Here is a 10,641-nt window from a genome sequence, read left to right on the forward strand (position 1 = left end):
AAAATTTATTATGAAATGATTTCTCTTCTAAAAGAATATTAATATGAAATACAAAGGATACAGTCTGCTTCAGTTGTATCTGTAGGATGGAATTTAACTAGCCACTCCAAGAGATCAAAATCAGGAACAGATAGAAATCTCTCAACACATATATTTTGGTAGTTATCTTCATGAGCCAAAGGGTTAGAAGTATTAGATGTTCCAAGCAAAATAACAGCTATTTCATCTTTACTCTCAGAAAATACCTATAACATATACAAGATTTACTCAGCAAATTCATGAAAAACATAAGATACAACACCAAACAAAATACTGATATTTGTGTTTTTATACAGAAACCACATTACAAAAGATTTTAATATTTATGAGCTGGCAAAATCATTAGCATGCCAGGTAAAATGCTTGATGGTATTTTGCTGTATTTATGTTCTAAGTTCAAATTCCTCTGAAGTCAACTTTGCTTATCATCTCTTCAAGGTTAATAAATTAAATACCAGTTGAGTACTGGGGTCAATTTAATCAACTTACCCCCATCCGGCTTGGGCCAAAATTTGAAACCAATATCTATGAGGTTGGGATAATTCTATTAAACATGTGTTGTGCAAAATAATAACAATTTGAACCCAGATAAACTCATTATTTACATTCGACGGATATTTGTCCTCATCTTATTTGTTGTTAACACAACGTTTTGGCTGATATACCCGCCAGATATAATAGGTGATAAAGTACCTAAGTATTGATTTGAGATCAAAATCATCATCATCATCATCATCGTTTAACGTCCGTTCTCCATGCTAGCATGGGTTGGACGGTTCGACCGGGGATCTGAGAAGCCAGAAGGCTGCACCAGGCTCCAGTCTTATCTGGCAGTGTTTCTACAGCTGGATGCCCTTCCTAACGCCAAACTATATAATGATAACCATTTCTTAAAATTCTATGAATCAAAAACAATTATTATAATAGTGCCTGCCAAGCCGTTATATGACTCATTATATATTTATATCTATAATAATAATAAGTGGGAAATTCTATCTGAATGAGACTCCTGTATCAGTCTGCATTTGCTCTACATAGACATATTATAGCTTTTTAGAATCAGGATGATCCCAGGATTGAAAATCTGCCCTTCATTTGGTTCTTGAACATCCAGCATGGGGATCTGATTTGAATGCATCTGGGTTGCTATTTCTAGCAAGTAAAGCTTGGCTGGTTCACACCATCTTACTTAGCATTTGTCAGATGATATCAGAGATCAAAGGGGAGATCAATGACATTTGCTTCATTAATTTTACGTTGAGATAAGAACTCTGGGACAAATTAGCTAACAGTTGAAATTTAAATTGGAACTGGAAGAATAGAATAATTGCATTACAGAATTAATTCTCATCCATCTTTTACCTCTGATCAAACACCATCAGACATATAATCATTATAAACATAATATAATTATGCTATTTAACACACTAGTTTTGGACCACAGGCCCAATTAGCCCACCACAGGAGCTAGCTTAAAACTCTACACAGAATGCAGCTTTCGAGCTAGTACTTAATAAGTTTGCATTTTGTTAATATTGAAAATATCAAGATAGGCATTTAGATTGAATGCAGAATTTTAACAACCATTTTTACATTGCTTATGGGTTTAAGGTGCTAAATCATTAATCATACTATTGTGATATATTTTATTCCCTGAATAAAGCATCTAACTCTGCAGGGCCCAAAATATTAGCTTTTCCCATTCAACACTTAAACCAAACTTCTTTACATTTAACAAACAGTCCCTGGATTTGTTCTAATCAACCTGGCTGAACAAACACCTTAGGAACAGCTTTCAAATATAAAAGCAATTGCTCTAATAAATACACCATCCTACTTATGCAATTTTTTTTTTTTAATTAAATTATTTCAGTAAAATCATAAGCATTTATAAATGTTTTATCTGTAACTCATTATTAAAATTTTATCGTGTTTTAAATATCAAAATAAATGCTAAAAGTAATTAATATAAGAAATATAAAAAATAGTAACATACTTTACGATAAACAATTTGCTTGATGATCTGCAAAGCTTGGCTCAGATATGAATCTTGAGCTAAGTCTTTACCGCACATAGATGGACTAACATCCAAAACAATAATAATGGCCGTCTGCAATAAAAGTGTATGAAATTGTACAACATGTAACCAAACATAAAAATATACCAATTATAGTGTAATACACACAGCAAACAATGGAGTCTCCACAATAACAATTTTCAATCCATGGCACACTCTGCAAGTCATTAAAACTGTAATGTTACACCAGCCTTTTAAATATTTTATTATATGCAGGTACCAGAATTAAAATTGTTTGAAAAGATAAATGAAGAACATACATTGCACTTTGCCTTGAAAGAACAAACATGCAATATATCATCATGATCATTTGATAGGTTTTCCATGCTGGCATGAGTTAGATGATGAACAAGAGGGTTGCATCATGCGTCATGTTAGCTTTGGCATGGTTTCCAATGTTGGATGCCCTTCCTAATGCCAATCACTTTACAGTGTGTACTAATGGGGTTGCTAAGTAACTTACAAGACAGGAAAAAAGAGGAAAAGGGAAATAGGAGAAAGAGAAAAGCCTAAGTGGGGGAGTATTTGAAAGGGTAGAGAAGAGATTTTAGGGCAAGGGACAAGAAGTGGGGTCTTTCTATGGAGAAGATACCCTGCATTTATATAAGGATGGGAGGGAGTATCTGACAGAAAGGTAAGATGGGAGCAATAGGTTGCCAGAACAAAACCCTCAGAAAGCAAGAAATTATACAAGCAGCGGTATTTCGTCTGTCTTTATGTTCTGAGTTCAAATTCCACCGAGGTTAACTTTGCCTTTCATCCTTTCAGGGTCGATAAATTAAGTACCAGTTCCGTGCTGGGGGTCGATCTAATCAACAGGCTCCCTCCCCCAAAATTTTGGACCTTGTGCCCAGAGTAGAAAAGAATATCTTAACGTTTCCAGCTTGCCTTAATCCTTTAGCATTTAAACCAGCCATATCCAGCCTAAATATTCTACCTGTTTTATGTTCAAACCAACCAGATCCTCCTTCTCACACCCACCCTACAACCTTATTCTAAAAATAAACAATCACGTCATTGAAATTACAAAGCTATGTGATAAGACATGATAATTTGAAAGCAGTAATGAATAAGGTTTACATTTGACTGAATAATATGAACACTAAAGGGTTAAAAACTGGCAATACACGTATGAACCATATGTGGCACACAAGTACACTATGGCACAAGTAGTAAACAATTCCCCTAGCTTGCCAAGAGACCTGCTAGAAGAAGCAGCCAATAAACTACTACTGATTGTATATATATATATATCATCGTTTTTAACATCCATTTTTCCATGCTTGCATAGGTCAGAGAGAATTTGTTGAGATGGATTCTCTACAGCCACATACCCTTCCTGTTGCCAATCCTCTCCTGTCTCCAAGGATGGAAATATTACCTCTTGACTAGATACGCTTTCATGAGAGACTGGAAACAAAGAATACTGCTTGCATGAAAGTGATTCTCATTTGAAACTATCATGTAGTGTCCAGACAAGAAGGCTAACACAAACACACATACATGCATGCATACATACATACTTACATACATACATCATCTTTTACTTGTTTCAGTCATGGGACTGCAGCCATACTGGGGCACTGCCTGGAAGAGTTTAGTTGAACAAATCAACTCCAGTACTTTTTTTTTTTATTCTATCAGCCTCTTTTGCCAAACCACTCAGTTACAGGGATATAAACAAACCAATACCAGTACAAACACACATACACACACACACACACATTATAATATATATATATATATATATATATATATATACAAACAATAGGCTTCATTCAGTTTCTGCCTACCACAAGACTTTGGCCAGCCAAAGACTATAGCAGAAGAAACTTGGCCGAGGTGCCACAGAGGAACTGAATCCAGAACCATGTGGTTGAGAAGAAAAGTTCTTATCACACAGCCATACCTGCAATATATTGTCATGTGGTCAAGAGGTTTTCCTCCCAGCCATGTGGTTTCAACTTCAGTCCAACTGTGCAGCAATTGGGCAAATGTCTTCTACTATAGTTCCAGGCTGACCAAAGCCTTGATTTGGTAAGCAGAAAGCGAAAAAAAAAGTCCATCATATATGTTAGCACATGTGTTAATGCATGCAGTATCATTTTGATATTGCATGACAATTATAAACAAGCACTTCCACCTTTCAGTGTCCAGTGTTCCCAATCTTCGATGAAAATATGTCAGACATAGCAGGAAAACTTATTATGCTTGGAAACAGATGAGGGTTGGCAACAGGTAGGACATTTGGGTGTAGAAAATTTGACTCAACAAATTCTGTCTAATCTATGGAAAACTGGATGTTAAAGTAATGAGGATTATAATATACAGGAATCACTTGCTTTACGGAAGTAATACATTCCTGAAAATCTGACGATTATGCAAAATTTATTTTCCAATTAGGGCAGGATGCCCATTGTTGGAACGCCTTTGATTCTAGATTTGCATGTTCATGGCTGACTTGGGGGCTAAACAATAATATATTTGCCGGATCTTTTCGGTTTCAACGGCAGTTTTTAACATAATTTCTAGGTAATTAAAAAATTTTAAAGTTCGTATATTGGTAGAATGTGTTTATAAGACATCTTTTTCTCTTGGCTTTATTGAGAAAATTCTATGGTTTGTAAGATATTTGTTGTTTTTTCTTCAATTTCAACCAATCAATGACGTGTATTGAGGTAAAAAAAAAATTCTGTGCCGTATAAATAAGTCCCTCGTTTAAGAAACAGATTGGGTTTATTTACATTTGTGAAGAAAAAACAAGGCGATGCTTCGGTATAGATACACACGTGATTTTGTTTACATTTCTGAAGATAACAGAAACCCTTTTCTCCCACCCCTATCCCCCCATATATAAAAAAAAACACTTTCTTGAAATGTATCCGGTACTTACACCGGTACACATACCGAAGTTACGCCAAAAAAAAGATACCCTTCCCCCCACCCCTAACCAACCGTAACCCTAAAACAGATTGAAATGCAATAGATCGATACTAGGGTCATAATTATGGGTGACAATTTCATATGACACCGCTAGAAAAACTGCCGTTCAAACCGAAAAGATCCGCCAACTTTCCCAATTCTTTTTTTTTTTTCTTCCTCTTTTCCTTCCATCCTTTTTTTTTTCTTTCTTTCTTCGCTCATGTTTGTGTTTTCTTCGGTTTTGGATTTGTAAAGTCTCATTGTTAGTACAATAAAAGATAATAAAGAATCACAACCTATTTAATAAAGGGTACACTGGACAATATAGTCCCTGACATAAAAGAAAAAAACTTGACGGGACGGTTAGAACACCTTTGATCACAGATAAATGTAAATTTAAACTCTTTATTAAAAAAAAAAAAAAAAAACTTGATTCTGTGGAATATAATCTGTACGGTCAGAGCGCGAAATCGACAATACGGAGTGAGAGAAAGAATTATTTAAAGGGGAGAGAAACGCTTGCCTATGTCATACATAGAGTCGGAAATTATCTAGCGCGCCAAAAACCGTAATTTCTTCGAATCTTTACGTAGATTACGAATTAATAAAAAAAAAATAGCGAGGAGAGGAATTTTTGTCTCCCGCGCCGTACGCTTTGGCGCTTAAAATTCTTTTTTTCTGGTTTTATGTTCTAAACATCTAAGATTACGAGGTAAATTACCAGATTACGATTCTTCAAAATTATACAGGCATTTCCAACAAACAACTCTCTTTTAACTACTTAAAACATACAGATCCGAAGAAATCACGATTTTTGGCACACTAGGTAATTTCTGGCCCTACTCTAAAGGAATGCCCAAAAGAAGTACTTAGGATAATGGGTGGAATTCCAGTTTAAACACCCCATATAACTCCGTATAGCTTCTTTTTTTTTTTTTATTTTAAGAAATTTTCAGAAAACGTTAATGAATTTGTGTTCTACAGACAGGAATTCATACGACTGTACAAAAACAAAACAAAGTTTAGCTGTTATTTTTAGCACATCTCACAACCATCTGATACCGTCCTCGTTTCTTTGTCACTCTGACATGTACTGATGTTTTTCACTATTTTCTCCCCATAAACACATTTAATGGTCTGATGCTGGGATTTAAGCAAAAACATTCCGATTGTCCGAAAATTAAAAAACAAAATTTTTTTTCATAATCGTATGAATTCTCGTGTGAAGGACACTTATTTCCACTTTTCTGAAAATTCCCTAGAATAAAAAAGTTATGAGAGCTTATATCGGATGCTTAAAGCAGAATTCCAGTGTAACAACATTTATATTTTTTCTTCAAAATTATTATTTACTCTTTTGGAACTAAAATTAAAACACTAACAACTGATCCACTTTGGTCATAAATAATAACAAACAATTGGTACAAACGTAGATTTGAAAGGATGAATTAATATTACAAGTGGTAATTTATCGTTATAATAAGAGAGAGATGTGGTTACATAGCAATAACAGTAGGGCAAAGAGTTGAAAGTTTCCGTGTTCCTAGGGGTTGAAAAGGGTTAAACAACAACACAGCTAGCATAAAAAATACTTTCATGGCACTAAGAAAAAAAGTATCACCAAACAAACTTTCATGAAGCAAATATAAAAACTAGAATTCGAACTGATATATTCAGAAACAAATTAGTACTGATTAATTTAAGTACTTTTTGCTTCATATACACACTTACGCGAAACTATATTTAGCTTATAAAATTATAAGTCATTCAATCTCAATATTTAGTTTCAAATGGTTTTGTATTGAATGAAAGAAGAGACTGTCTTTAAAAAAATTCCATTTACTCGTTAAAAACTACTTTCTTTAAGCCAGGTTTCCTAAAATAGAAGAATATATTCTTTACTTCGCACATAGTTGCTAATTTTTAAGCATGGGAACCTGCACCGGAATAAAATCACAATTTATAAGATTGTACTTATTTAATACATACCTTGTTGTACGCCATTCTGACAGATATATTAACTAAGTCTTAATTTGTTTCCGGTTTCGTAATATTCACGATGTGTAGGTGACTAACAATTTCGAAGCAATGAACGTGTCGGAACTTGTGCACACCACAATCAATATAAGAAGATGTTTTAATATACTGATGATGCAATGTATACATCACAATCTAAGTAATTTAATATATCGATGATGTACACATCGCAATCCTGGTCACGACAGTGTCACTCAATGAACAGGACCAGCTTTACAAATGCTAGGACCATTCGCTATGAGGTCCTGTAGAGCAAGGGTACTCAACTACCGGGTTGTATATCACTTGCTACCGGGTTGACCAGAAAGAATAAAATTTTAATCGCAGTCTGCAGAGTCAGATTCTGATTCTACAAAAAAAAACGACATTTTAAAATTTTAATTCCCGCCCCCCAGAATTTTTTTTTTTTTTTTTTTTGCGAAACACGTAGAAAAATATGGAGATTATGATTCTAAAGTAAAATTTCTGAAAAAAAATGAAAACTGAAGAATTGTGGGGGGAATAAAAATTTTAAAATGCCTTTTTTTTTTTTTTTTTTTTTTTTTGCAGAATCAGAATCTCCGTACTCGAAAAGGGAGGGGGGCTCCTGTAAATATATTATATATCATCAGCATCATCGTTTAACATCTGTTTTCTGTGCTAGCACAGGTTGGACGGTTCGACCGGGTTCTGGGAAGCCAAGAGGCTGCACCAGGCTCCAGTCTGATCTGGCAGTGTTTCTACAGCTGGATGCCCTTTTTAACGCCAACCACTCCGTGAGTGTAGTGAGTGCTTTTTACGTGCCAGGGGTAGCTGGCAGCGGCCACAATCGGTTGGTGCTTTTTACGTGCCACCAGCACGGAAGCCAGTCAAGGCGGCGCTGGCATCGGCCACGTTCAGATGGTGCATTTTACATGCCACGTTCAGATGGTGCATTTTACATGCCACCGGCACAGATATCACAACTGAGGTGTTAAAGTCAGGCAGAAAGCAGCTCTGGAAAATCCTTGCCAAGCAATTCACACATGTAGATGAGGGAAGAATTCCCTCGCAGTGGAAAGAGTCAAATACCATTCTGCTATATAAGAAGTATGATAGGGAAGATCTAAAGAACTACCGATCCATATGCCTGCTGTCTCACGTGTACAAGCTGTTCACAAAGATAATTATGAACAGGTTGTCACATCATCTCGACAAACAACAACCGAAGGAGCAAGCCAGCTTCTGGAAGAACTACAGCACGATGGACCATATATTTACTTTAACACAACTACTTGAGCGAGCGAATGAGTACAAGCTGACTCTTCGCATTGCATTTGTAGACTATGAGAAGGCCTTCAACATTGTCGAAACCAACGTGGTGATGAACTCACTGCAGAGGCAAGGAGTGGAGGCACAATATGTGCAACTGCTCAGGAATGCAAATTCCGGATGTACCACCAACATAGCTCTGCTGTCATCCCCCATATGAGTGCTGGCCAAGAAGGGAGGAAGCAAGGAGATGCGATCACTCCAAAACTTTTCACCATATATCTCAAGCAGATCAGCAGAGGCATCAACTGGCAAGGTGGTGTCAACATCAATGGTGAGCTACTCACCCATCTCCATTTCACTGATGACATCATAATCATCGCTGGGACCACGGATCAGCTTCAGACCATGCTGACGGAGCTTGACATCAAAAGCTCTGCAGTAGGTCTCAAGATGAAATACATGAAAACGAAGTTCATGCAGTCCAACAACGTACCAACAGGTTGAATGGTGGTCAGCAGTGATGAAATAGAGGAGGTAAAGGAATATGTCTACCTGGGACAGGAAGTGAATATGTGCCAAGACATCGTAAAGGAGATCTCACGGAGGGTAAGGGCTCGATGGAAGGTGTTTAATGGCATAAGGGATGTGCTCAAGGGAAGGTTGGACAGGACCACTCACACCAATCTCATCAGTAGCACAGTTCTACCTGCAGTGTTATATGGTAGTGAAACATGGTCTGCAACAAAGAGAGAAGAGCAGAGATTGGTAACAGCTCAAAGAGCCATGGAGAGGTCAATGCTTCGAATCTCGTTGAGAGAGCATATCAGTAATGAGGTCATCAGACAGAAGTCTGACATGTGAGATGTCATCATAGAATATACACGCAGCAAGTTTAGATGGGCTGGACACATCGCCCGGCTCACCAATAATTGGTGGACCTGCGCAGTTGTTGAATGGTACCCACGTGAGCGGAAACGACCATTCGGAAGACCTCCACGACGGTGGATGAGGAAGGCACAATCTAGATAGGAGTGGACAGCATGCTGTGAAGAGCAGTGTCAAATCTTCTTTGTCAATGGTCCAGCAAACACATTCTCCCCAAGTGTCTCAAAAGTTACTCATTGGCAGAATTACTGTTGGGTTTGGCACTGACACTGCCTGGTCAATTGTTATTAGCTACATGAACCTACCAACTAGGTTCTACTCAACATGAACCTACCAACTATGTTCATCAGCTGTGCAATTACATGGCAGACTTACCTCTGTTAATATCAAGGTCACAATCAATTACAACTTTTGTAGCATCCAATATCAATACCTGAACTGACCTAATTTGTATGCAGTTAAGCATCTCTTACAGAGAGTTTATTCTGGCCTGCACAGTGTGTTCAAAGATAAACCAAAGTATATGGTTTTAACATTCAGGGGGTCAATGTCAATCAACTTAAGCAGACTTTCATCAAGTCTACTCCCCTAGTACAATACTCCTGTATTGCCATACCCAAACAATCCACACATAAAAATGCATTATCCAACAATAGTGCACTTCATACTGACAGGGTAATCAAAAGTGGAAGTGTACATTGGCTAGCTGGGTACACTCACAAATATTTTTATTACCACAAAAAAAAATGTTTTCATTTTATAGTTACTGCAGAACTTTGCATTTTCTAGGAACTTTTCATTGTTGCATGGACATTTTTTTTTTCAACAATTTTTCAATATTTAATGCACGTATTTTTTTTTTTTGTCTTTTTGTACTTGTGTTGGTTTCTCTCACTTTTCACTATTTTGCCTTTTTTGTAATGATCTAGGAAGGACTGCTGTAGTGGTGATTCAAAACCAACTCCCTGGATACACGAACAGACATCACAAGCAAACCACCATAGTTCACATGATCAGTCTATTAACCAACCAATCAACATGAAGTGATGGTGTGGACAAGTTTTCTTGAACATTCTAGAATTTGACTTCTGGTCTCCTATAAAACTGTTCAGTACACATTTTCACCAGTCAGATGACACAGAAAAATGAAAGAAACCTCCATCACCACAAATATAGCACAATTGTTTCCAGTTATGCTTGGCAAGCAACATGTTGCTGTATCAGTAGCTTGCCATAAACTCCAAGCAGTATCTCACTCTCAGTATGTAATTATTGCTGTAAAAGGGCAATGTAGTTTGTCTTTATGTGTGATAATAAAATCTTGTTAAATGTTCATGGATTTTGTTCGGTTGCTTCTACACGCAACCCAAGAAACATATTTTCATTTATCAACTTAGTCACCATCACAGACCAACCTACACTAAAGGCCATAACACCACTTTTCAGTA

General features: G+C 36.7%; 1 protein-coding gene and 1 long non-coding RNA gene across 2 annotated transcripts in view; one reads left to right on the forward strand and one right to left on the reverse strand.

Annotated features, from left to right (window-relative positions):
• The window catches only part of LOC115209677 (X-ray repair cross-complementing protein 5), a 36,273-nt gene extending 28,901 nt beyond the window's left edge, over positions 1–7,372 (reverse strand). The window contains exons 1-3 of the mRNA XM_029778151.2: positions 7,028–7,372; positions 2,036–2,149; positions 62–245 (exon numbers count right to left, since the gene is read on the reverse strand). Coding sequence (XP_029634011.1) covers positions 62–245; positions 2,036–2,149; positions 7,028–7,042 — 313 coding nt within the window. The 5' untranslated portion in view covers positions 7,043–7,372. The remainder of the gene's footprint in view (positions 1–61; positions 246–2,035; positions 2,150–7,027) is intronic.
• On the forward strand, positions 5,662–10,526 carry LOC118762497. The gene is made up of 2 exons (XR_004998254.1): positions 5,662–5,750; positions 10,123–10,526. It is a non-coding gene; the product is annotated as an uncharacterized LOC118762497 (long non-coding RNA).
• Positions 10,527–10,641: the final 115 nt, after the last annotated feature.

The sequence above is a fragment of the Octopus sinensis genome, linkage group LG3 (assembly GCF_006345805.1).
Source record: "Octopus sinensis linkage group LG3, ASM634580v1, whole genome shotgun sequence".
Classification (NCBI taxonomy): domain Eukaryota; kingdom Metazoa; phylum Mollusca; class Cephalopoda; order Octopoda; family Octopodidae; genus Octopus; species Octopus sinensis.